The 27127-nt window shown below is 47.8% G+C and overlaps 2 protein-coding genes across 4 annotated transcripts in view; one reads left to right on the plus strand and one right to left on the minus strand.

The window, feature by feature from the left end:
• The window catches only part of BRME1 (break repair meiotic recombinase recruitment factor 1), a 51255-nt gene extending 42360 nt beyond the window's left edge, over positions 1-8895 (plus strand). For 2 of the 3 annotated variants that reach the window (XM_040346603.1, XM_040346604.1), the window contains exons 6-7: positions 5142-5213; positions 8334-8893. In XM_040346603.1, coding sequence (XP_040202537.1) covers positions 5142-5213; positions 8334-8430 — 169 coding nt within the window. In that variant the 3' untranslated portion in view covers positions 8431-8893. Of the gene's footprint in view, positions 1-5141; positions 5214-8333 lie in introns of all 3 variants that reach the window. The other variant, XM_040346605.1, reaches the window with a different exon arrangement.
• Positions 8896-25059: 16164 nt separating this feature from the next.
• Positions 25060-26714, minus strand: NANOS3 (nanos C2HC-type zinc finger 3). Its single transcript, XM_040342062.1, has one exon. It carries the CDS (start codon positions 26648-26650, stop codon positions 26213-26215), a length of 438 nt encoding a protein of 145 aa, XP_040197996.1. The 5' UTR covers positions 26651-26714; the 3' UTR covers positions 25060-26212.
• Positions 26715-27127: the final 413 nt, after the last annotated feature.

A 27127-nucleotide genomic window follows, 5' to 3' on the forward strand; every position in this document is an offset into this window, starting at 1 on the left:
ACGATCAGTGTCACCGCCACACAGAAGAACGGGGAAGGTGTGTTTACACACACCTCTCCCCGTTCTTCAGCTCCCGTGACCGATCGCGGAACACCGGCGGCGATCGGGTCCGTGGGTCCCGCGGTCACGGAGCATCGGACCGGGTCGCAAGCGCGTCGCCAGCGGCGCGCTCACGACCCTGCGGCTGGGCTCTTAACCACTTGAGATCCGCGCTATAGACGAAATACGTCCGCAGCGCGGCTCTCAAGTGCCAAGTGGCCGTTTAAAAACGGCCTTTTATGTGCATTACCCGCGCGCGCCACTGGGTGGCGCGCGGCGGGTAAAAACTGTCCCGACGCATCGCCGAAGACCCGATGCGTGTACCTGGCGGCCGCGATGTCCGCCGGGTACACGCGATCGTCGGTGACACAGCAGGTGACAGCAGGGACGTGGAGCTCTGTGTGTAAACACAGAGCTCCACGTGCTGTCAGAGGAGAGGAGACCGATCTGTGTCTCTTGTACATAGAGACACAGCATCGGTCCCCTCCCCCAGTCACCCCCCTCCCCCCACACAGTTATAACACACCTAGGCTACACAGTTAACCCCTTCCTCACCCCCTAGTGTTAACCCCTTCACTGCCAGTCACATTTATACAGTAATTAGTGCATTTTTATAGCACTGATCGCTGTATAAATGTGAATGGCGCCAAATTTGTGTCAAAAGTGTCCGATACGTCCGCCGCAATATCCCAGTCCCAATAAAAATCGCAGATCGCCGCCATTACTAGTAAAAAAAAAAAATCATAATTCTGTTCCCCATTTTGTAGGCGCTATAACTTTTGCGCAAACCAGTCGCTTATTGCGATTTTTTTTTTTTTTTTACAAAAATACGTCGAAAAATACGTATCGGCCTTAACTGAGAAAAAAAATAGTTTTTTAAAAAAAAAATGGGATATTTATTATAGCAACAAGTAAAAAAAATATATATTTTTTTTAAATTGTTGCTCTTTTTTTGTTTATAGCGCAAAAAATAAAAACCGCAGAGGTGATCAAATACCACCAAAAGAAAGCTCTATTTGTGGGGAAAAAAGGACGCCAATTTTGTTTGGGAGCCACGTCGCACGACCGCGCAATTGTCAGTTAAAGCGACGCAGTGCCGGACGCTGAGATTTCGCCTGGGAACGAAGGGGGTTTATGTGCCCAGTAAGCAAGTGGTTAAAGGCAACGTACAGGTACGTGCTTGTGCCCAGGCGTGCCCTTCCGCCGACGTATATCGACGTGAAGGGGTCCTTATGTGGTTAAAGTGTATATCACCCCAAATACAATATTTAAATCCCTACTCTGGGGAGCATAACAAATTACTCTTGCATTGGGGGGTCTACCTAAATGCTTGTTAAAGCCGGCCATAGACGGTTCAAATCTCAGCTGGTTCAGCAGCAACTGGCCGAGATTCGAACCATGTATATGGACAGGCTGATTGTACCCAAGTTGATCAATCGATCAGCTTGGATAAAACCAGCATGTCTGATGTTTTTTTTCTTTTTTTATGCGATTAATGCCAGCGGCTGTAGCCACTAGCAATAAGCACTGTGGGGCAGATCCACAAAGAGAGTACGCCGGCGTATCTAGTCGGCGTACTTTCAAATTTCCCGCGTCGTATCTTTGTTTTGAATCCTCAAAACAAGATACGACAGCATCTGGGTTAGATCCGACAGGCGTACGTCTTCGTACGCCTTCGGATCTTAGATGCAATACTTCGGCGTCTGCAGGGTGGCGTTCCCGTTGTTTTCCGCGTCGAGTATGCAAATTAGCTATTTCCGACGATCCATGAACGTACGAGCGGCCGTCGCATTCTTTTACGTCGTTTCCGTTCGCCTTTTTTCGGCGTATAGTTAAAGCTGCTATCTGGTGGCGTACGCAATGTTAAGTATGGCTGTCGTTCCCGCGTCGAATTTTAAATTTTTTTATTTCGTTTGCGTAAGTCGTCTGTGAATGGGGCTGGACGTAATTTACGTCCACATCAAACCAATGACGTCCTTGCGACGTCATTTAGCGCAATGCACGGCGGGAAATTTAGGGACGGCACATGCGCAGTTCGTTCGGCGCGGGGACGCGCTTCATTTAAATGAAACACGCCCCCCTACTCGCCGATTTGAATTAGGCTCCGTTACGCCGCGGGAGATACACTACGCTGCCGTAACTTACCGCACAAATTCTTTGTGGATTCAAAGCTTCCAAAAGTAAGTTACAGCGGCGTAGCGTATCTCACATACGCTGCGCCCATGCAATTGTATGTGAATCTGCCCCTGTGTGTTCTCCCAGCAGGGACAGAGGAAAAGATTACAGCGCACACAAACTAAAATGACATTTAAATCCTGCAAGACTATATAAAACACCTGAACATATTCAGCGAAACAGCGAAAATATGGCGATTTGGTCACACTATATGGCCACTACTCCATCAAAGTATTCCATTATCAGTGGGTCCTACACTATTCATAGAATGAAAGATCCTGCATGTCATCCATAGGAGACAAACTCCTCTATATTGGAGATCTAAAGGTCTCCCGGACCCCCTGCCGGGAGAACACAATAGCTCCATGTGAGGCATTCCCCTATCAACACCAACTGTCCCATGGAAGAAAATCGCACCATCTATGGCTGGCTTAAAGTGGTTGTACACCCTGTACAACCACTTTCACCTACAGGTAAGCCTAGATTAAAGCCCCCCAGAAAAATAATTTCCTGCTTATGTGATTGGCTCACAATTTTTCCCAGAAGTCTGCACTAAGATACAAGTGAACTTTAAGGCATCCCCTGCAACAAAAATTTCATTTTTGGTGAGATATTCCCAATAGGAAATCATGGTGCCCAGTAGCTTTCCTCATTAGTGCCCTGCAGGTGCACAGCTGATTGATAATTATGAAACCGCTTCCATTAACCACTTAAAGTGGAGGTTCACCCAAAAAATAAATTTTTAACATTACATTCAGCCGAGTTGTTTTTCGTACATACCGACTTTCACCGCCGCTTCCGGGTATGTCTTCTGCGGGACTGGGTGTTCCTATCTGATTGACAGGCTTCCGACCGTCGCATACTACGTGTCACGAGTTGCCGAAAGAAGCCGAACGTCAGTGCGCATGCGCCGTATAGAGCCGCACCGACGTTCGGCTTCTTTCGGCAACTCGTGACGCGCTGTATGCGACGGTCGGAAGCCTGTCAAACAGATAGGAATGCCCGGTCCCGCAGAAGACATACCCGGAAGCGGCGGTGAGAGTCGTTATGTACGGGGAAAAAAAAAAACGATTGTCATTAGGACAACTCGGCTGAATGTAATGTTAAAAATCTATTGGGTGAACCCCCGCTTTAAGGACCGCCTCCTGCACATTTACGTCGGCAGAATGGCACAGCTGGGCACAAGCACATACAGGTACGTCCTCTCGCGGGCGCGCGCCCGCGACCCGGTCTGAAGCTCCGTGACCGTGGGACCCGATCGCCGCTGGAGTCCCGCGATCGGTCCCCGGAGCTGAAGAACGCGGAGAGCTGTGTATAAACACAGCTTCCCCGTTCTTCACTGTGGCGCCGTGATCGATCGTGTGTTCCCTTTTATAGGGAAACACAATCGATGACGTCACACCTACAGCCACACCCCCTACAGTTAGAAACAGACATGAGGTCACACATAACACCTTCAGCGCTCCCTAGTGGTTAACGCCCAAACTGCAATTGTCATTTTCACAGTAAACAATGCATTTTTAATGCATTTTTTGCTGTGAAAATGACAATGGTCCCAAAAATCGTCCGATGTGTCCGCCATAATGTAGCAGTCACGAAAAAAAATCGCTGATCGCCGCCATTAGTAGTAAAAAAAATTTTTTTTATAAAAATGCAATAAAACTATCCCCTATTTTGTAAACGCTATAAATTTAGCGCAAACCAACCGATAAACGCTTATTGCGATTTTTTTTACCAAACATAGGTAGAAGAATACGTATCGGCCTAAACTGAGGAAAACATTTTTTTATATATTTTTGGGGGATATTTATTATAGCAAAAAGTAAAAAATATTGTTTTTTTTTCAAAATTGTCGCTCTTTTTTTGTTTATAGTGCAAAAAATAAAAACCGCAGAGGTGATCAAATACCACCAAAAGAAAGCTCTGTTTGTGGGGAAAAAAGGACGTAAATTTTGTTTGGGAGCCACGTTGCACGACCGCGCAATTGTCAGTTAAAGCGACGCAGTGCCGAATCGCAAAAACTGTCCGGGTCCTTTAGCTGCCTAAAGATCCGGGTCTTAAGTGCTTAAACTCACTTTCCCACATGGATACAGACAAACACAAAGGGATTTCAATTAAAATCCTTGCAATGTACATAGACCACCCAGAGGGGAATGTTTTTTTTTCTCAACAAAACTGGAGTTACGCTTTAAATACATTTTTATATACTTGCAATGCTTTGCTAGAAATGTGACTAGTCAGTTCCCTCGCACAGCTCCTTCCCTTCTTTATAAAGCTCTGTGAATTGCTGTGCACGCTGCCCTTGTATAAGATGAAACCTGTGTGCACAAGGCCTTATGCCACGTACACACAACCGTTTTTCGGGTTCTAAAAAATTAAGTTTTTTTCAACTTGATCATTAAAACTGCCTTGCCTAAACACGATCGTGAAAAAAAATGCTCTAGCAAAGCGCGGTGACGTACAACACGTACAACGGCACTATAAAGGGGAAGTTCCATGCGGATGGCGCCACCCTTGGGGCGGCTTTAGCTGATTTCGTTTTAGTAAAAGACGATTCGCGCTTTTCTGTCTGTTACAGAGTGATGAATTTGCTTACTCCATTACGAACGCTAGTTTTATCAGAACGAGCGCTCCCGTCTCATAACTTGCTTCTGAGAATGCGCAGATTTTTCACGTCGTTAAAGCCCACACACGACCATTTATTACGACGTTAAAAACGACAACGTTAAAAACGACGCAAACATTTAGAGCATGTTCTACATTTTTAATGCCCATTTTTAACATCGCGAAAAATGCTTTGGAGCCCACACACATTTTTAATGACATAAAAAAAAATTGAAATTTTTCACATCACGAAAAACGGTCGTGTACGCGGCATAAGAATTGGCCAATGGAACATGAAATGATCTTCTGTGTTTCCTGAACAGACAACAAGAGAGAAGATGGGAAGACGCCTCATCTACTGTTCAGGGCCTTGTCGTGGAGCTGTCCAATCTCAAGTAAGCATTCCCATTCTTGGTGCTTTCAAAGAGATACAATCATTGTTTTAAGTCAATGTAAATTGGGTTGTCGTTCTTTATAATAAAAAAAAAATACATCATGAACTTATCCTTTTTGACGCACCCCCTACCCCCACCTAAAGCATCCCACCTTCCCGTCCCAGAATGAATACTTCTGTTCAGCCTGTGGCTGCTGACTCCCACAAATGTTACTTCTTCTGTGTGAATCTTGTTTATACTTAAAGGGGTTTTAAACCCTCAGGGCCAGATTCTGAAAGGACTTACGACGGCGCAGCGCCATGTACGCCGTCGTAAGTCCTAATCCGACCCGTCGTATCTATGCGCCTGATTCTTAGAATCAGTTACGCATAGATATCCATTAGATCCGACAGGCTAGATACACGAATTCCCGAACGTACGCGCGGCCGACGCAGTAAAGTTACGACGTTTACGTTAGTCTTTTCCCGGCGTATAGTTGCCCCTGCTATATGAGGCATAAGTGCGGCGTACCAATGTTAAGTATGGCCGTCGTTCCCGCGTCGAAATTTGAAAAAGTTCCGTAGTTTGCGTAAGTTGTCCGTGAATGGGGCTGGACGTCATTTACGTTCACGTCTAAACCAATGACGTCCTTGCGGCCTACTTTGGAGCAATGCACACTGGGAAATTCCACGGACGGCGCCGTTCCGCAAAAACGTCAATCACGTTGGGTCACAGTAGTTTTACATAAAACATGCCCCCCTGATCCAAATTTGAATTAGGCGGGCTTATGCCGGCTGATTTACGCTACGCCGCCGCAACTTAAGGAGCAAGTGCTTTGAGAATACAGCACTTGCCCGTCTAAGTTGCGGAGGCGTAACGTAAATCGGATACGTTACGCCCGGGCAAAGATACGCCGCTGACTGAGAATCTGGCCCTCGTTTTTTTTAAATAACAAACATGTCATACTTACCTCCACTGTGCAGTTGGTTTTGCACAGAGTGGTCCCAGTTAGGGTGGCCACGTGTCCCGGATTGCCCGGGACAGTCCCGCATTTTGCAGGTCTGTCCCGGGCACCTTCATTCCAGGACAATACAGTGTCCCGGAATGAAACTGACACAGCCCCCCCCGGGCCAATTTGATGCCCCCAAAAAAAGGCCGCCACATCACCGATTTACTTACTGACGGTACTTGTCCTGGCTGGGAATGCCTGGAGGAGCACAATCCCGCCCACTGCTTGTGATTGGAGAAATCATAAATCCCGCCTATTGTGTCCAATCACTGTGCTGTGATTCGTTACAGCACAAGCTGATTTTTTGGGAAGGGAGGGTGTCCCTGAATGGTAGTTTGGAAATGTGGTCACCCTAGTCCCAGTCCTCCTCTTCTGGGGTCCCTCAGCGGTGCTGGTGGCTCCTCCCCGCATCGAGTGTTCACGTTAGAGAAGCACTCTCCATGGTGGACACCCCCGTGCGGGCGCGCTCCCGAGTGCTACATCTGTTTCCATTCACACAGAATGCAGTACTCGGCCCCGGGTCATAGGATTTGATTGACAGCAGCGGGAGCCAATGGCTGCGCTGCTATCAATCTATCCAATCGGGACACGAGCTAGAGATGGTGTGCTCGTTCCCGGACGGAGGATGACAGCCAGGGGCGGACTGACAACTCATGGGGTCCTCAGGCAATAGATTATGGGGCCCCCGGGCAATAGGAGATTATGGGGCCACACAGTACTTTATACATACACACACACACAGTATACATACACACATACAGTATACATACACACACACACAGTATACATACACACATATAGTATATATACACACACACACAGTATACATACACACATACAGTATACACACAGTATACATACACACACACAGTATACATACACACATACAGTATACATACACACATACAGTATACATACACACACACACACAGTATACATACATACACACAGTATACATACACACATACAGTATACACACACAGTATACATACACACATATAGTATATATACACACACACACAGTATACATACACACATACAGTATACACACAGTATACATACACACATACAGTATACATACACACACACAGTATACACACACAGTATACATACACACATATAGTATACATACACACACACAGTATACATACACACATACAGTATACACACACAGTATACATACACACACACAGTATACATACACACACACAGTATACATACACACATATAGTATACATACACAGTATACACACATAGTATACATACACACACACAGTATACATACACACACACAGTATACATACACACATATAGTATACATACACACACACACACAGTATACATACACACATACAGTATACACACACAGTATACATACACACATATAGTATACATACACACACACACACAGTATACATACACACATACAGTATACACACACAGTATACATACACACATACAGTATACATACACACACACAGTATACATACACACATATAGTATACATACACAGTATACATACACAGTATACATACACAGTATACACACATACAGTATACATACACAGTACACACACACACAGTATACATACACACACACAGTATACATACACAGTATACATACACACACACAGTATACATACACACATATAGTATACATACACAGTATACACACACACAGTATACATACACATGGCATCCATCCAGGGCACTGTGAACACGTATAATGTATGCTTATGTTTAGCTCAAAACACATTTTAATTTGAATGTATATTCCTGTTCAGTTTGCATGCGAATCACAGTTCGGTGTGATTTGAGCCCGTTCATTTTGAATGGGCTCATACAGCATCGCACCAAAGTCAAGCATGCACCAATTCTGGAACCGCAATGCATTTGCAACCTGCGCTTGCGGTGTAATTAAAATAGTACACCAGCTCTGTACACCATGCCTGTGATCTGAGCCATCCTGTGACGGCTTAGGTCAGAGCCATTCATGGGCGCACTGTTCACCCAAGGGTGTTTTCTGCACTGGTGTTTATAAACGTCAGTGCAGAAATGAACATCCACTTCTAGGGTAGGTATTCTGGGAATTTGAGTATGTAGCATATAACATGTCTTTTTGTTTGTTCCTAGTCGCCTCATTATGAGCACGTACCGGGACCTCCGTCAGAAGAGAGTGCGGCACCCCCCTGGCAGAGGTGCTGCACGAAAAAGACGCAGAGAAATGTAACTAACACCGCGCATCTGTTTTTGTATTTATTGTTCAGCAGGTTTATAGTTTTGTATTTTATCCTAAAATGTATCCATGGTCATAGCTTTGTACGCCATTTTGTATGCTGTTTTTCAATTTATACCCTATTATGGCTGTTGATTTCTTGGATGCTTTGATCCATTTTTTTCTCCACCAGGCAGCCATCTTGTTTGCTATTACAGTATACAGACTATTAGTTCTCCAGAGCATTGGGGAGGCATGAGGAGTGGTACAAGCCTCCGCAATGTTACTGGTTTCTATAGAATTACAGGGCTTCCTTGTGGTGAATAGCAGTGCCGGGCACAAACATTTTGTTGACATTTGAGTCAGAATGACAGGTTCTCTTTTGGCTTTTTTTACTACAAAGATAAAAAAAAATAATTAAAAAAGTTTTCTTTCATGTTGCAGATTTTTTATTGATGTCAATAAAACGTAATAAAATGTACCATTACTAAAGAACTGAAGAACAGAAAATTCCCCTAGAGGCGGGACTTTGAAGTCACTTAATTAAAGTAGATTTAAAATATATGGGCCGGATTCAGAAAGACGTATGCCGACGTATCTACTGATACGCCGCGTAAGTTCACGGATTCGCCGTCGTATCTATGCGCCTGATTCTTAGTACAAGATACGCCAGAAATTTGGCTTTATCCGACCAACGTAAGTTTCCTACGCCGTCGGAGCCTGGGCGCATATTTACGCTGGCCGCAAAGGGGCGCTTCCATTGATTTACACGTCGAATATGCAAATGACCGAGATACGCCGATTCACAAACGTACTTGCGCCCGTCGCAGTAGTATACGCCGTTTATGTAAGGCTTACGTCCGGCGTAAAGTTATTCCACCACATAGGAGGCGCAAGCCATGCAAAGGTATGGACGACGGAACAGCCGTCGTACTTTACGTCGTTTACGTAAGTCGTAGGTGAATGGGGTTGGGCGTAGGTTACGTTCACGTCGTAGGCATTGAGCCGTCGTATCTTAGGGAGTAAATTCAACGTGATTCTGAGCATGCGCCGTTCGTTCGGCCCATCATTTACATGGGGTCAGGCTTCGTTTAAATGGATCACGCCCACTTCCTTCCTACTTTGAATTAGGCGGGCTTACGCCGGCCAATTTACGTTACGCCGGCGCAACAAAGGGAGCAAGTGCTTTGTGAATACTGTTCTTTCCTCTCTATGTTACATTAAAGATGCGCCATCTACGTGAATCTGGGCCTATGTACTTTTATTAAACACACATTGGGGGAAAAAACATTTTCATGGAAAAGATGTAACAATAAATGCACAGACTTGTGAAGATGAGATGGCAACAGGAGATGATCCCCAACCGACGCGTTTCAGCGTTTAAAATACATGCAATGTCTATGGTATAAACACAAGGGTCAAAAACAATAACAGTAACAGAGATCTGAATGTTTATCCCATTGTGTGGTATGATGAGTACAGCAAATTCATTAAAGTACAAAATACAAATGTGGAGACTTTAGGTCCCATGAGACATTACAAGACCCGGACAATCACAGCCATGACTCCTAGAGGCAGAGGCATGATGGGATTTGTAGTTTCACCACAGGTGGAGTGCCGAGGTTGCCTACCCCTGGCCTAAAGTCTCCACATTTGTATTTTGTACTTCAATTAATTTGCGGTACTCATTTGGCCTGAGTTGGAAGGGGCATAATGTAAACCTTGAAATTAGGGTTGTCCCGATACCGATACTAGTATCAGTAACGGTACCGATACCGTGCATTTACCCAAGTACTTGTACTCAGGGCAAAATGCTCCGATGCTTCACCTGATACCTGGGCAGTCAGGGTGATCAGTGCGGTGGGAGAGTTACAAGCACCGATCACCCTGTATAGATTTCAAAGTCCGGCTTTCAGCTGCTTTAGTGAAATCAGCGGTAAACGGTGCTTGTAACTCTCCCACACACGATCACCGCTGACTGTCCCCGCATCCTCCTCCAGTCCCCCTCCATTATGCTGCTGTCCCCCTCCATGCTGCTCCGTGTCCACCTTCGTGCTGCTGTCCCCCTCTCTTCTCCTCCGTGTCCCCCTTCGTGCTGCTGTCCCCTTCTCTTCTCCTCCGTGCTGCTGTCCCCTTCTCTTCTCCTCCGTGTCCCCCTTCGTGCTGCTGTCCCCCTCTCTTCTCCATGTCCCCCTTTTTGTGCTGCTGTCCCCTTCTCTTCTCCTCCGCGCTGCTGTCCACCTCTCTTCTCCTCCGTGTTCCCCTCTCTTCTCCTCCATGTCCCTCTTTTCTCCTCCGTGCTGCTGTTCCCCTCTCTTCTCTTCCGTGTCCCCCTCTCTTCTCCTCCGTGCTGCTGTCCACCTCTCTTCTCCTCTGTGCTGCTGTCCACCTCTCTTCTCCTCCGTGTTCCCCTCTCTTCTCCTCCGTGTCCCCCTCTTTTCTCCTCCCTGCTGCTGTCCCCCTCTCTTCTCCTCCGTGTCCCCCTCTCTTCTCCTCCGTGTCCCCCTCTCTTCTCTTCCGTGCTGCTGTCCCCCTCTCTTCTCCTCCGTGTCCCCCTCTCTTCTCCTCCGTGTCCCCCTCTCTTCTACCCCGTGCTGCTGTCCCCCTCTCTTTTCCTTCGTGCTGCTGTCCCCCTCTATTCTCCTCCATGCTGCTGTCCCCCTCTCTTCTTTTTCGTGTCCCCCTCTCTTCTCCTTCGTGCTGCTGTCCCCCTCTCTTCTCCTCCGTGTTCCCCTCTCATCTCCTCCATGTCCCCCTCTCTTCTCCTCCATGCTGCTGTCCCCCTCTCTTCTCCTCCATGTCCCCCTCTCTTCTCCTCCGTGGTGCTGCTGTCCCCCTCTGTGCTGCCATCCCACTCTGTTCTCCTCCTCCACCCCCTCGATCTGTCAGGATGGAGAGCGGAGGTTGATCCGGCTCCAACCTTTTCCGAATGTACAGTTAGTGATCACTGAACTCTGTCTATTCACATAACTGAAACATTGTAAACTGTGTTTACAATGTCTCAGTTTATGAATGGAGAGGAGCCGCTGTCTTCTCTCCATTCATTTTCAGCGCTGCTGAGAAAGAAACTGGGGAATCTTTGTCCCTAGTCCCTTTCCCTGTCTCAAAGGGGAGATGTCAGGGGTCTGTGAAGACCCCTGATATCTCACCAAGTTGAAAGAAAGAAAGGGTTGGGACTTTAAATGAGATGCGTGTTGATGCAAACAGTATGTATAAGTAAATAAGTAAAATTGTATAGCGTGGCTTATCCATATATTTGCAAATGTGTGCAACCAATCCTCTGTTTTTAACATACGAAGTTAGTCAGTTGAATTCGGCTTGCAATTTGGTTGGTAAGTTTGAGCCTGGTTATTACGCTATACAATTTTACTTATTTACTTATACATACTGGGCCAGATTCACAAAGGTTAGCGGATCTTTAGATCCGTGTAACCTATGTGTTTTAAGATCCGCCCTCGCAAGTTTGTGAGGAAAGTGTCAAATTCACAACACACTTACCTCCAAACTTGCGACGGCGGATCCTAACTCCCCCGGCGGAATTCTAATTCCGCGGCTGGGGGAGTGTACTATTTAAATCAGGCGCGCTCCCGCGCCGATTTAAATACGCATGCGCCGTCCGGGGAATTTCCCGGCGTGCATTGCTCCCACTGACGTCAATAGGACGTCAGTGGTTGCGACGTGAGCGGGACTTGCGACGCGCGTGTTCGTGAATCGGCGTACGCAAACGACGTAGGAAATTTCAAATTCGACGCGGGAACGACGGCCATACTTAACAATACTTACCCCTGCTTTTAGAAAGGGTAAGTATACGACGGGTACCGCGCTACGGAAACGACGTAAGAACACACCGTCGGGTCCGCGTACGTTCGTGAATTTCGCGTATCTCGCTGATTTACATATTATTCAGTGTAAATCAGCGGGAACGCCCCCGGCGCCATTTTTAAATCCAAAAAAAGATCCGACAGTGTAACACAGTGTGACACTGTCGGATCTCAGCCCTATCTATGCGTAACTGGTTCTATGAATCAGGTGCATAGATAGGACCAGTAAAAATCAGAGATACGATGGTGTATCTGTAGATACACCGTCGTATCTCTTTGTGAATCTGGCCCACTGTTTGCATCAACACGCATCTCATTTAAAGTCCCAACCCTTTCTTTCTTTCAACTTTTAGGGATGGAGGCATGTGTTATTCACATGCCTCATTCAAAGTCCCAAACCCATTTCCATGTTTGATATCTCACCAAAGCCCCCCAACAGGGCTGATAAAAAAAAAAGAATTGCAATAAATAATAAAAAAGAATTATTGTAAAAAATAATAAAACATTTAATTAAAAAACACACTGGGCCAGATTCATGTACAATGGTGCAGATTTGCACCGGCGTGGTGCATCATTTTTAGACTACACCGGTCCAGCGCGGAGCGGCAGTTAGGTGATTCAAGAAACTTTTTTTGTCTACGATGCCCCAGCGGGGCGGATTTTAGACGGCGTAAGGCGGGGTAAGGCCAACTGGGAGTCACCCTATGCTAATGAAGTGCCGACCGTGGCGCAGGTGTCACGCCGGGGCGCATCTTAGACCGCACATGCTCAGTGACATCCAGGGGTAAATGCCCCAATCTGCACATGCTCAGAACTGCGCCCCGGCGTGATCCCTGAGCTACGCCGATCCACTACCAAAGCCCAGTCCATGAATCAGCCCAGACTTCCGCCCTGCAGGTGCAAATGTACTGAAGCTTTTTTTTTTTCCAAGCTAGGTCGTTTGCATTGTGGTGGGGCAGTTATGGCTGATGAGGAATCCTCAGGTGGGCGGATGACCAATTTCAGCCCAGAGGAGAGGGCTGTAATTATTGAGGGCCTCTCCCAACATGGGGACCGCCTCTATGTGTTGTCCAGCAAGTGTTGTTGCTCAGTTCGTTTGTAACGCTGCTGCTTTAGCTGCTCTCCAGCTGACCTCTGCAAGTTTGGTGCAAAGTTACCCCTGCTTTTATGAGGTGTAACTTTGCACCGGAAATTTCAGCTCCGCTCACCGGGAGTAGCCTGCGCCGGTCAAGCTTAAGTTGATGAATCGGCCCAAAAACCTAATTTGCATATTTAAAACACAAAAACCATGGCCGCGCCAGATCCGACCAGCGTAAATCTGCGCCAACGCCGCGCCGGCGTGGAAAGGTTACACCGAGGCGATGAAGTCTATTTGGAGGCGTAATCTGGTTCTCTGGGTAAGGCGCAGCGATCCGCCGGCGCAAATCTGCACTTACGCCGCGCATCTCCCAAAAAAAACGGTGTAAGTGCTTCATGAATCTGCCCCACTGACACTGTCCACCCCCCCCCCCCCTTAAAAAATGTTCTGATGCTGTGGACACAGGTCAGCATGAGCACCCTGTCCGGTCTGCAGTTACGCAGCCTAAGGGCCCTTTCAGACGTGCAGACCGTATGTCCGCATTTTCATCCATCCGTTGCGGATGAAAACGGGACATACATTGGTCCCTATGTGATTGTGAGTGTCAGCGGATGACCATCCGCTGACACCTGTAATCACCTGCCTCCGCAAAGATTCGATTTTTCGGACGGAAGAAAATCCTATTTTTCTTCCGTCTGGCGGATCGGATCGAATGAACACGGACATACGGTCTGTGTTCATCCGATCCCCCATAGGGGAGAGCGGAGAAAAGACAGGGCGGTCCCTGCACAGTGTGCGGGGACCGCTCTGTCAGCCGACGGCTCAGCGGGGATTTTACGGAGGATCCCCGCTGAGCTTGACGGACACACGGAGCGGATCATTACTGATCAGCCCGTGTGAAAGGGCCCTTATACACAAAAAACTGGGATGTTCCTTTTTCTGCTTTCAACACATCAACGTCATGGACAACATGTTTACTTGCTGCTTAATATACAGTGCTTCCAGAAAGTATTCACAGCGCTTCAGTTTTGCCACATTTTGTTATATTACAGCTAGGGTTGTCCCGATACTCGTACTCGCGCAAATACCCCTGATACTAAATAGAATACTTCCCCCCCCCCCCCCGCCGCATCAAAAGCCGCCGCATCGCACCGCCGCATGGGTTAAACGCAGTGTGGGAACATCACAGCTTTCATTTGAATAGCTGTAGTGTTCCCGCGCGTATAGACACTCCCCCTTGCCCGGGATTGGATGGGTGATCGTGATCTGTCCAATCCCGAGCAAGGGGGAGTGTCTATACGCGCGGGCAAAACAGCTATTCAAATGAATGCTGTGATCTTCTCCATGCGGTGGCGGCAAAGGTATGGGGGACATTGCTGGAGGGACATGGCATTGCTGGAGGGACATGGCATTGCTGGAGGAACATGGCATTGCTGGAGGGACATGGCATTGCTGGAGGGACATTGCTGGAGGGACATGGCATTGCTGGAGGGACATGGCATTGCTGGAGGGACATTGCTGGAGGGACATGGCATTGCTGGAGGGACATGGCTGGAGGGACATGGCTGCATATGTGAGGGACATGGCTAGAGGGACATGGCTGCATATGTGAGGGACATGGCTAGAGGGACATGGCTGCATTTGGGGACACATTTAAAAAAAGTATCGGTATTCGGTATCGGCGACTACTTGAAAAAAAGTATCGGTACTTGTACTCGGTCCTAAAAAAGTGGTATCGGGACAACCCTAATTACAGCCTTATTCCAAAATGGATTAAATTCATTATTTTCCTCAAAATTCTACAAACAATACCCCATAATGGCCAAGTGAAAGAGGTTTGTTTGAAATATTTGCAAATTTATTAAAAATAAAAAACAAAACAATCCCATGTACATAAGTATTCACAACCTTTGCCATGACTTTTTAAAATTGAGGTCAGGTGCCTCCTGTTTCCACTGATCATCCTTGAGATGTTTACCTGTGGTAAATTCAGTTGATTGGACGTGATTTGGAAAGGCACACACCTGTCAATATAAGGTCCCACAGTTATCAGTGCATGTCAGAGCACAAACCAAGCCATGAAGTCCAAGGAATTGTCTGTAGACCTCCAAGACAGGATTATATCGAGGCCCAGATCTGGGGAAGGGTACAGAAAAGTTCTGCAGCATTGAAGGTCCCAATGAGCACAGTGGCCTCCACCATCCGTAAATGGAAGAAGTTTGGAATCACCAGGACTCTTCCTAGAGCAGGCCACCCAGCCAAAAGGAGGGCCTTAGTCAGGGAGGTGACCAAGAACCCCGATGGTCACTCTGACAAAGCTCAAATATTTCTCTATAGAGAGAGGAGAACCTTCCAGAAGGACAACCATCTCTGCAGCACTCCACCAATCAGGCCTGTATGGTAGAGTGCCCAGACAGAAGGCACATGACAGCCCGCCTGGAGTTTGCAAAAGGCACCTGAAGGACTCTCAGACCATGAGAAACTACATTTCTTTGGCTGACGAAACAAAGATTGAACTCTTTTATCTGAATGGCAAGCATCATGTCTGGAGGAAACCAGGCACCGCTCATCACCTGGCCAATACCATCCCTACAGTGAAGCATGGTGGTGGAAGCATCATGCTGTGGGGATGTTTTTCAGCGACAGGAACTGGGAGACTATTCAGGATTGAGGGAAGGATGAATGCAGCAATGTACAGAGACATCCTTAATGAAAACGGGTTGCCATTCAAAACCGACCCAGTGCTTCAGCTGTGGATATGGCTGTGTATGGCCTCAGCCAGCGCTGCTCAGGCCATGCCCCCTGACATGCTTTGCCCTGCCCACCCGGACTTGGGCAGTTTTGAGTGCCATCTTATCCCACTGCCATTTGACCACTCCAAGAAGAGTCTGTTCTCTAGCACAGCTCCCTTCCTCCTTGCACAATGTAGCCTCCTCTTCCCCTCTATGGACATCACATCCAAAATGGCAGCACCCAGCAGAAGTCTCAGGCCTTTGGGATGTCTATAGAATGGATTTAAAAAAATGTAAATACCATGCATAAATTAAGATAAAGCTGAAAAAAATACCCTTATGCCCCGTACACACATGCAGGATTTCTTTCCCGTCGGAAATCCCGAGGGGAAAGCCAAGAACCTGCTCAGGCAGTCTTTCCCCCTACACACGAGAGGTTTTCCCGGCAGGAAAACTGCAACGGAGCTTTGGTCGGGAATAGGAAAATTGCCAAAAAAACCTGGGCAAAAGTCCGCCGGTTTTCCCGGCGGGAAAAAAGAGCTGGTTCTCTTTTTTGTCCGGCGGTTTATGGGCCGTTTTCCCATCGCAAAAACTGCGAGGAGCATACACACAGCCGGGATTCCCGGTCAAAAGCTCTCCTCGCAGTTTTCCCGTTGGGAAAACCAGTCATGTAAACGAGGCATTATCGTGGAGCTCCCTATCACATTGCAAGTGCTAATGTTTGCCTAGGAAAAAGGATGCACCTTATCCCTCTCACCCCCAGCAGCCAGCGCTCACCTCTTCTATCGGATGCTCTGGCCTATGAGCAGGCCTTCTGTGCACTCACAATGCAGAACTATTGCTCCTTCATTGTACTTGATGCGGCATGAGAACGGCAATCACCAACCTTAGTGTCTTAGGCCGCGTACACACGGTCGATCCAAACCGATAAGAATAGTCCGACGGACCGTTTTCATCGGTTCACCGCTGAAGTGGTCTGATGTGCGTACACACCATCAGTTCAAAATCCGATCGGGTCAGAACGCGGTGACGTAAAACACAACGACGTGCTGAAAAAAAAACGAAGTTCAATGCATCCAAGCATGCGTCAACTTGATTCTGAGCATGTGCGGGTTTTGAACCGATGCTTTTCTGTACTAACCATCGGTTTGGACCTATCAGGCAGCGGTCCATCGGTTCGATTTTAAAGCAAGTTCTAAAATTTTTGACCGAAGGACAAAAGACCGATGGGCTATACACACGGTCGGTTTGGACCGATGAAACTGGACTTCAGTCCGTTTTCATTCGGTTTGTTTGTTTTCAGAAGATTCATACTATTTCCTAATGGTTAGTGGGGGTCAAATCGAATCGATGGCCTTTGCCTGCAAGGATTCAAAGGATCGGGGTGCAAATTCTAGCTGTGAACGCGTTTTTCCTACAGGAAAAATCATACAAAAGATTTTACATATTGTAATGAAAGCTTTTTACTACCTCCGGGATTGCGTTACTAATAGCAGATCTGGATGAAGATTTATGAGCTTTGGGCCAGATCCACAACCAGCGGGCGCAACTTAACTGTTCCCATTTAAGTTACACCGCCGCAAAATTTCTACCTAAGTGCCCGATCCACAAAGCACTTACCTAGAAATTTGCAGCGGTGTAACTTAAATCCGTCCGGCGCAAGGCGGGCCCAATCTAATGGGGCGAGTCCCATTTAAATTAGGCGCGCTCCAGCGCCGGACGTACTGCGCATGCTCCCGACACGATTTTCCAGACGTGCTTTGCGCGAAGTTACGTTGCGCCGAGTTTTGTGAATCGCGACGGGTAAAAAAAAGTTGCGTCGGGGAAAAAAAAGAGATGCGGCGGGAAAAAAAAAATTTGACAGCGACGCGGGAAAGAAGGGTATACTTTTACAAGGTGTACTAACTTTACACTTTGTAAAAGCAGCCCTATCTTTGCGACGGCAAACTAACAACTTACGGAGACTTCACAAAGGGAAAAAGCTTTGTGGATCTCCGTAAGTGCTAATTTGCATACCCGACGCGGATTTTCGACGAGAAATGCCCCCAGCGGCGGCCGCGGTATTGCATCCTAAGATCCGACAGTGTAAAACAATTACACCTGCCGGATCTTAGGAATATCTATGCGTAACTGATTCTGTGAATCAGCCGCATAGATAGAAACAGAGATACGGCGGCGTATCAGCAGATACGCCTGCGTATCCCTTTTGTGAATCTGGCCCTTTGAGCCTAGGTTCACACTTGTGCGTGCAAAACACTGCATGCGATTCGCACAGGAATCGCACCTCATTCCTGTGCACATCACATGCAATGTCTGTGCGGTGCATTTTGTATGGCTGGAATCACATCGCATCTGCACCAAAATGGTACAGGACCCTTTTTTCCCTCGTGGTGTTTACACCTGCAACGGTCAGATGTAATTTCTCAGTCATCCTATGCCCCTAGTGGACATAGGATGACCCTAGACCCAAGAGTCATTGGTGGAGCTGAACCAGGAGTACCCCACATCCTTCAAGAGCCTCTGGGTCCCACGGGCCATACCGTTACAACACCCATGCGATGCGTTTCTGGCAATCGCACTGCGTTTTGCAATCTGTTTCGGGGTGTCGTTAAAGTGGACGTAAACCCGAAAAAAATTTTATTGACTTTTTTGCTGACACAATGTACAGTATAAGATTTCCTGTCATCTTGTGCCCAGTCTTGCCACACAGAGTTAATCCAGCTCTGAGCAATCCTCTTTTATTGTTCAGTGAAATAAAACGGACTTACAAAGAAAAACTTTAGTCCGTTCTGCCCCCTTGCTGTGAGTGACAGGTTATTTACATATCTCATGCACTAGCCTGGAGACGGCCATTATTTTTTAACTACTTGCCGACCTGCCGCCGTAGAACTGCAGGTCAGCTCCCCTTCGCGAGAGCCCGTACAATAACGTCGGGTCTCTTAGCGGCCACTAGGGGCGCCCCCCGCTCGTCCCTGACTCCCGTGCGGGTTTCCCGGCGAGCGCGATCGCCGCCGGGCACCCGCGATCGCTCGTTACAGAGCGAGGACCGGGAGCTGTGTGTGTAAACACACAGCTCCCGGTCCTGTCAGGGGGAGAAATGCCTGACCGTCTGTTCATACAATGTATAAACAGCGATCAGTCATTTCCCCTACGGAGGCCACCCCCCCTACAGTTAGAACACACCCAGGGAACATACTTAACCCCTTCCCCGCCCCCTAGTGTTAACCCCTTCCCTGCCAGTGGCATTTTTATAGTAATCAATGCATATTTATAGCACTGATCGCTATAAAAATGCCAATGGTCCTAAAAATGTGTCCGAAGTGTCCGCCATAATGTCGCAGTACTGAAAAAAAATCGCTGATCGCCGCCATTACTAGTAAAAAAAAAACATATTAATAAAAATGCCATAAAACTATCTCCTATTTTGTAAACGCTATAACTTTTGCGCAAACCAATCGATAAACGTTTATTGCGATTTTTTTAACGAAAAATAGGTAGAAGAATACGTATCGGCCTAAACTATCCCCCTATAGATATTTTTGGGGAATATTTATTACAGCAAAAAGTAAAAAATATAATTTTTTTTCAAAATTGTCGCTCTATTTTTGTTTATAGCGCAAAAACTAAAAAAACGCAGAGGTGATCAAATACCACCAAAAGAAAGCTCTATTTGTGGAGGAAAAGGGACGCCAATTTTGTTTGGGAGCCACGTCGCACGACCGCGCAATTGTCAGTTAAAGCGACGCAGTGCCGAATCGCAAAAAGTGCTCTGGTCTTTGACCAGCAATATGGGGCGGGGGTTAAGTGCTTAAAGCGGATCTCCACTCTAAAGTGGAGTCCCGCTGATCGGCACCCTCCCCCCCTCCGGTGTCACATTTGACACCTTTCAGGGGGGAGGGGGGTGCAGATACCTGTCTACAGACAGGTATCTGCACCCACTTCCGGCCCTACGATACGGGCAAAGGACGGGTTTTTTCCTTACCTTCCGTCCGTCCCCCGTTGTATGCTGGGAACACTCGGCTCCCAGCACACAGCGGGAGCCAATCGGCGGGCGCAGCGCGACTCGCGCATGCGCCGTAGGGAACCGGGCAGTGAAGCCGGAGCGCTTCACTTCCTGGTTCCCTCACCGTGGATGGAGGGGGGAGCAGCAGGGTGACGAGCGATCGGCTCGTCATCTGCTGCGATCACCGCTGGACTCCAGGACAGGTAAGTGTCCTTATATTAAAAGTCAGCAGCTGCAGTATTTGTAGCTGCTGGCTTTTAATATATTTTTTTAGTGGCACATCCGCTTTAATTCCCACCCCCACTCCTTTTCTGAAGTCATGTGGTTACTTTTCTGGGTTTTGACTGGATGTTACTGATCATAGCAGAATTCAGTGTAAGAAATACATAGGAAAAAATACATGTTGACAAGGGGGGTGTAGAGGAGGGCGGGGAGTCTACTGACATCACGACACCCACCAAGCTCCAGACAACAGATCCACCCACAGAATCTGCAGTTTTTCTGTTCTTATAACAGACAGAGGGGAGACATTTGACAGGTAAGGATACATGCAGGACAGTGGCGGCCCGTCCTGTAGTCATAATTTTTTTTTTTTTTAAACGGGCCCTTTAAGGCTTTTAAAAAATCGCTTTGCAGCGCCGCGCAAATAACATACACTCATGCATTGTATGTTATTGTGGCCAGCCTATTCAGATAACCGGACATTGGGCGCCGATTATCTGAATAAGGACAGCTGGTTGGCTGTGCGGAAGTGCCTATCAGAGCCAGCGGCATCGAGGGACCATGGAAGGATGGCGAACCCCAGAAAGGTAAGTGCCGGGTGGGGGGGGGGGGGCAATCTGACTGGCAGCATTTTACAGGGCACAGTGGGGACAATTGATGTGGGGACAATTGATGTGGGCACAGTGGCGACAATTGATGTGGGCACAGTGGCGACAATTGATGTAGGCACAGTGCGGACAATTGATGTGGGCACAGTGGGGAAAATTGATGTGGGCACAGTGGCAACAATTGATGGCATGGCACAGTGGCTGCGTTTGATGGCACAGTGGCTGCGTTTGGCATGGCACAGTGGTGACAATTTGACAATTCATGGGCACAGTGGTGACAATTGATGGGCACAGTGGTGACAATTGATGGCACAGTGGCTGTGTTTGGCATGGCACAGTGGCTGCGTTTGGCATGACACAGTGGCAACATTTGATGGCATGGCACAGTGGCGACAATTGATGGCATGGCACAGTGGCTGCATTTGATGGGCACAGTGGCTGCCTTTGATGGGCACAATGGCTGCCTTTGATGGGCACAGTGAGGCTGCAATTGTCTTTTTTTTTTTTTTTTTTCATTTGTTTGCGCCCCCCCAAAAATTTTGAGCACCACCCGCCACTGATGCAGGAGGCATCTATATCCTTATAGATCAGCACTATGGCCGTAGTTTGGAAAGGATGAGTGTGGGGTTACATCCACTTTAATCTAACCTTGACACCCTGAGCATGGTCGCCGTGCGATTGCTAAGCCGTGCATTACAGGGAAACGCAGCAAATCCTGTGTGTTTCCCCTCGTCGCATCAGTGTGAACCAGAGCTCAAGCAAAACGAGTTGACGCAAGAGGTTCTTTTTTTTTTAGCTCTGGTTCACACCGATGCGATGCGGGAAACGCAAAAGATTCGCTGCATTTCCCCACATCGCACTGCTTAGCAATCGTACGACATCCATGCGATCTTCAGCGGGTGTCAATGTTAGATTAACCACTTAAAGGAGTTCTCTGACCTAAAACTTTTAACCCCCGCTGTGCCCGGGCTGTAAAACTATACAAAATAAACTTTCACTTACCTGCCTACAATCCCCCGTTGTTCCGATATCGCCGTCCCGTTCTCCGGTCCCGGTCTGTTCCACTTCCTGCGGGTCGGTGACTCACAGTGCGCTCAGCCTATCAGCGGCCGCGACGGGACATTGCTGCGGCCGCTGATAGGCTGAGCGCACTGTGAGTCACCGACCCGCAGGAAGTGGAACAGACCGGGACCGGAGAACGGGACGGCGATATCGGAACAACGGGGGATCGTAGGCAGGTAAGTGAAAGTTTATTTTGTATAGTTTTACAGCCCGGCACAGCGGGGGTTAAAAGTTTTAGCTTGGAGAACTCCTTTAAGGACCGGCTCACGTACATATACGTCATCACTTTAAAGATGAACATCTTGGCAACGCCAGCAGCTGCTGCCACAACCGGGATATTCATCTTTTCCGTGGCCGGTCCTGTAAACGATAACGGTGATCTCCGCGGCAGATTCGCCACGATATCACAGTTATCGGCAGTGGTAGAGGGGCCCCCCCCCTCCTGCCACTTACCGGAGCCATCGGTAGTGGCGATCTGGTTCTTCACGCTGCTTGCCAGGGATACGAGTGAGGGCAAGATGGCCCCCACCCGTCTCCATACCATAGCAGCGCGGAAGCGACGCGTCTTAAAGCAGGGGTTCACCTGAATTTTTTTTTTAAAAGCCAGCAGCTACAAATACAGCAGCTGCTGACTTTTAAAGAATTAACACTTACCTGTCCAAGTCGCCCGCCGAAGCCGAGCTGCAGCTCGGCTCTCTGCTTCCCCCGCCGCCATCCTCGGTAAGGGAAGTGAAGCGATGTGGCTTCACTGCCTGGTTCCCTACTGCGCATGCGCGAAGGCCACGCTGTGCAGTTCCCACTGGTCCCCGTTGTGTTCTGGGAGCCTAGTGTTTCCCAGAACACAGCGGGGGTGACGCGGAGGGGCTGGACTCCCGCGGGAGAGCCGAGTGTTTCCTAGAACACAGCGGGGGTGACGCGGAGGGGCTGGACTCCCGCGGGAGAGCCAAGTGTTTCCTAGAACACAGCGGGGGTGACGCGGAGGGGCTGGACTCCCGCGGGAGAGCCGAGTGTTTCCTAGAACACAGCGGGGGTGACGCGGAGGGGCTGGACTCCCGCGGGAGAGCCAAGTGTTTCCTAGAACACAGCGAGGGTGACGCGGAGGGGCTGGACTCCCGCGGGAGTCTATACCCGGAAGTGGTGCAAATACCTGTTTTATACAGGTATCTGCACCCCCTCCCCCCTGAAAGGTGTCAAATGTGACACCGGAGGGGGGGGGGAGGGTTCCGAAATGCGGAGGTTCACTTTTGGGTGAACTTCCGCTTTAAAGGCACATTTTTTTTGTTGTAATGTTTTCAAATGACATTTTTTTTTTTTTTTTTTATTGCATTTTTTTACCCCAGATCTCATATTTAAGAGGACCTGTCATGTTTTTTTTCTATTACAAGGGATGATTACATTCCTTGTAATAGGAATAAAAGTGACCCATTTTTTTTTTTAAACAATGTAAAAATAAATAAAATCAATTAAAATAAATAAGAAAACAAAAATATATTTTTTTTAAAGTGCCTCGTCCCAAAGAGCTTGCGCGCAGAAGCAAACGCATACGTGAGTAGCGCCCGTATATCTAAACGGTGTTCAAACCGCACATGTGAGGTAGTGCTGCAATTGTTAGAGCGAGAGCAATAATTCTAGCCCTAGACCTCCTCTGTAACTCAAAAGATGCAGATTTTTAAAGGTAAAAGTTTGACGCCATTCCACGAGCGGGCGCAATTTTGAAGCATGACATGTTGGGTATCATTTAAAATTACTTAAAAACCCAATTTCACCTTCACCACTTGCCACTACTACACAAATCTTACCACAAATCTCTAGCGATGCACTTGATCAACGCAGCAAAACAGTGTATCCCCTTGCACTGGAAGTCCGCAAGGTCGCTGAAATGTAAAACCTTATCCATATTGCATGTGACACCCCTAAAAATTCAGCAAAAAATTTGCCTGTTGGACACACTATCAGTAGACACCCGAATTCATAAACATATTAAACCCAATCACTTAAAGTGGAACTCCCGCGAAAAAAAAAAAATATTAAATGCCAGCAGCTACAAATACTGCAGCTGATGACTTTTAATAAATGGACACTTACCTGTCCAGGGCGCCCGCAATGTCGGCAGCAGAAGACGAGCAAACGCTCGTCTCTCGGCTGCCCCCGCCGCCATTCTCGTGAGGGAATCAGGAAGTGAAGCGTTGCGTTCCCTATTGCGCATGTGCGAGTAGCGTGGCGCGTTCCCAGTGGTCCCCGCTGTCTCTTGGGACCAGTGTGTTTCCCAGAAAGGGGGGGGGGGGGAGTGGAGTGACTCCCATGACAATTGATGGCACAGTGGCAACAATTGATGGAACGGCAAAGTGGCAACAATTGATGGTACGGCACAGTGGCGACAATTGATGGCACGGCACAGTGGCGACAATTAATGGCACGGCACAGTGGCGACAACTGATGGCACGGCACAGTGGCGACAATTGATGGCACGGCACAGTGGCGACAATTGATGGCACGGCACAGTGGCGACAATTGATGGCACAGTGGCGACAATTGATGGCACGGCACAGTGGCGACAATTGATGGCACAATGGTGACAATTGATGGGCACAGTGGCTGCATTTTATGGCACAGTAGCGACAATTGATGGGCACAGTGGCGACAATTGATGGGCACAGTAGCTGCGTTTGATGGGCACAGTGAGGCTGCAATTTTTTTTTGTTTTTTTTCATTTGTTTGCACAACCCCAAAAATTTTGAGCACCAGCCGCCACTGCTATCAATACAGGGAACTATACCACAATAGCGCCCCACGTACAAGGCGCCCTCCCCCATAATACAGTCACCCTTAGCAACAACCGACCATACATTGGATTCTTCTACGTACTATTGTGGACTCTATAACTTTCCTATACACTAAATAATATACACTGATTTGTTGTTGTTTTTTTCACCAAAGAAATGTAGCAGAATTCATTTTATGAAGAATGATTATTTATTTGCTAAATTTTATAGCAAACTAAAAAAAAAAAAAATGAATAAATGAATTTAAATCAATCACACAAGAAAAGTGCCAACAACAAGTGACTTTACAAAAAAAAAAAAAAAAAAGGCACAAAGCTTGCAAACATATAAAACATAACAGTGCCAATAAATTGTTTCCAGGAAAACAGTGCCTTGTGTACAAAACAATAATACAATATTCCTCAAACAGGAATAATTAAATAATTAAAAGTGCAAAATAAACCATTAAAGGGCGCGGCGGTGACCACTGGGCAGGCATATCGCCCTGATGGTGTTCATAGTCCTTTCCTGAAGGAAGATGGCTTTTCCTGCTGGCAGGTGGCATTACAGCAAGTTCTTTCATGAGGGCAGATGGAAGTTCTTACTTGAGGGAAGATGGCATTACCCCCAATCTTTTGCTGAGGGAGGATAAAATTTCCCCCAATCCTTTCCTGCTGGCAGAGGGGATTTCCCCCAGTCCTTTCCTGTTGGTGGAGAGCATTTCCCCCAGTCCTTTCCTGTTGGCCCAGGGCATTACCCCCAGCCACCACCAATTCATTTCTGAGGGCAGATGGCATTAGCTCCAGTCCCATTCTTTTGCCAGATGGAATTATGACCAATTCATTTCTGAGGGCAGATGGCATTAGTCCTGCTGGTAGATGGCATTACCCCAGGTCCATTATTTTGCCAGATGGAATTATCACCAATTCATTTCTGAGGGCAGATGGCATTAGTCCTGCTGGTAGATGGCATTACACCAGGTCCAATTTTTTTGCCAGATGGAATGACCACCAATTCATTTCTGAGGGCAGATGGCATTAGCTCCAGTCCTGTCCTGCTGGTAGATGGCATTACCCCAGATCCATTCTTTTGCCAGATGGAATTATCACCAATTCATTTCTGAGGGCAGATGGCATTAGTCCTGCTGGTAGATGGCAGTGGTAGCAGTTGGCATTACCCCTGTCCCTTTTCTGCACCATAGATAAAAAATGCCCTCAGTCACCATAGATAAAAATGCCCTCAGTCATCATAGATAAAAATGCCCTCAGTCACCATAGATAAAAATGCCCTCAGTCCTTTTCTCCATCAAAGATAAAAACGCTTTAGTCCTTTTCCACACCACAGCTTGAAATGCCCCCCTGTCCTTTTCTGCACCACTGTTGGATGGAAATGCCCCCAGTTTCTTCCCCCTGCAGCACACATCTAAAATGGCCACAGTCTCTTTTTTTGCCCCAAACTTTAAACTTGCCAAATTCCTTACCCTGGAGACGCCTGCAGACAGTCCTTGGCTCATTGCGCCTTGGGAGAGTTGGCTGCAGTCTTGTAGACAGAAGTGTAGCTCTTCTTGGTCATGGGGCAAAATCTCCTTGTGTGTGCCTTGTCTCCACTGGCACCGCACTGAGGACAGATGTAGGATCTGAGGACTGGGCAGAGGATGGTGCCATCGCGATCCCGCAGCTTGTGCGCGCTGTACACCCTCCAGTGCTCTCCATTGTGCTTGCAGAAGGTGCACTGCATGGTCTTCCCTGGAGAAGCAGAGTGGCCACCATCACGACCTGGCTCTTCCGAGGTGGTACCTTCATGGCAAGGCCCTGGACGCTCCTCCTGCCGCTGGAAGTTCTCTTGGCTCCCCTCTTGTGGATTGCTCTTCAGGGCGGTATGTAAACCCAGATAGTCCTTCCACATGGAAAACTGGGGGCCCCCCGACCTCTGCTCTCTATGCTCCATGTCTCGGCACAGCCAGGCCAGCGGGTGTAAGCGGAGCCCCCTCTTTGTTGTGGCTTCACAGGACAACATGGCAAAGTCTGACAACTCCCAACACTGCACGTTCCTTTAAACTCCCCCCCCCCCCAATAACGACTGCCCCGCCCCCGCCCCCCCCCCCCCCCAAATAACGACTGCCCCGCCAAAGGAAAAAATCCTTATCAGACAAACATGGAGGTGACCCCAGACAAGAGGGCTCCAGACTCCATGGCTCTAGTCTACAAATTGTTTGGAGGAACCGAGAAATGGTTCATTTCATGACACCCCAATAAATGTCATAACCCCCCAGAGATCCTGTCCCCCAAAATAGGAGAACCCAAATCTCATATATCAGACCCAACAGGCTCGTGTCATTTTCACTATACAGTGGAATTAATAGATTTGTAATATTGTATTTTTATTGATGTTATTATTCAGGTTTTTTATTTCATCTCATGCATT

This window comes from Rana temporaria, chromosome 3 (genome assembly GCF_905171775.1).
Source record: "Rana temporaria chromosome 3, aRanTem1.1, whole genome shotgun sequence".
Classification (NCBI taxonomy): domain Eukaryota; kingdom Metazoa; phylum Chordata; class Amphibia; order Anura; family Ranidae; genus Rana; species Rana temporaria.

What these genes read in the sequence shown, in the direction of transcription:
- NANOS3 (XM_040342062.1), bottom strand. Translation starts at nt 26,650, where the DNA reads ATGGAGCATAGAGAGCAGAGGTCGGGGGGCCCCCAGTTTTCCATGTGG.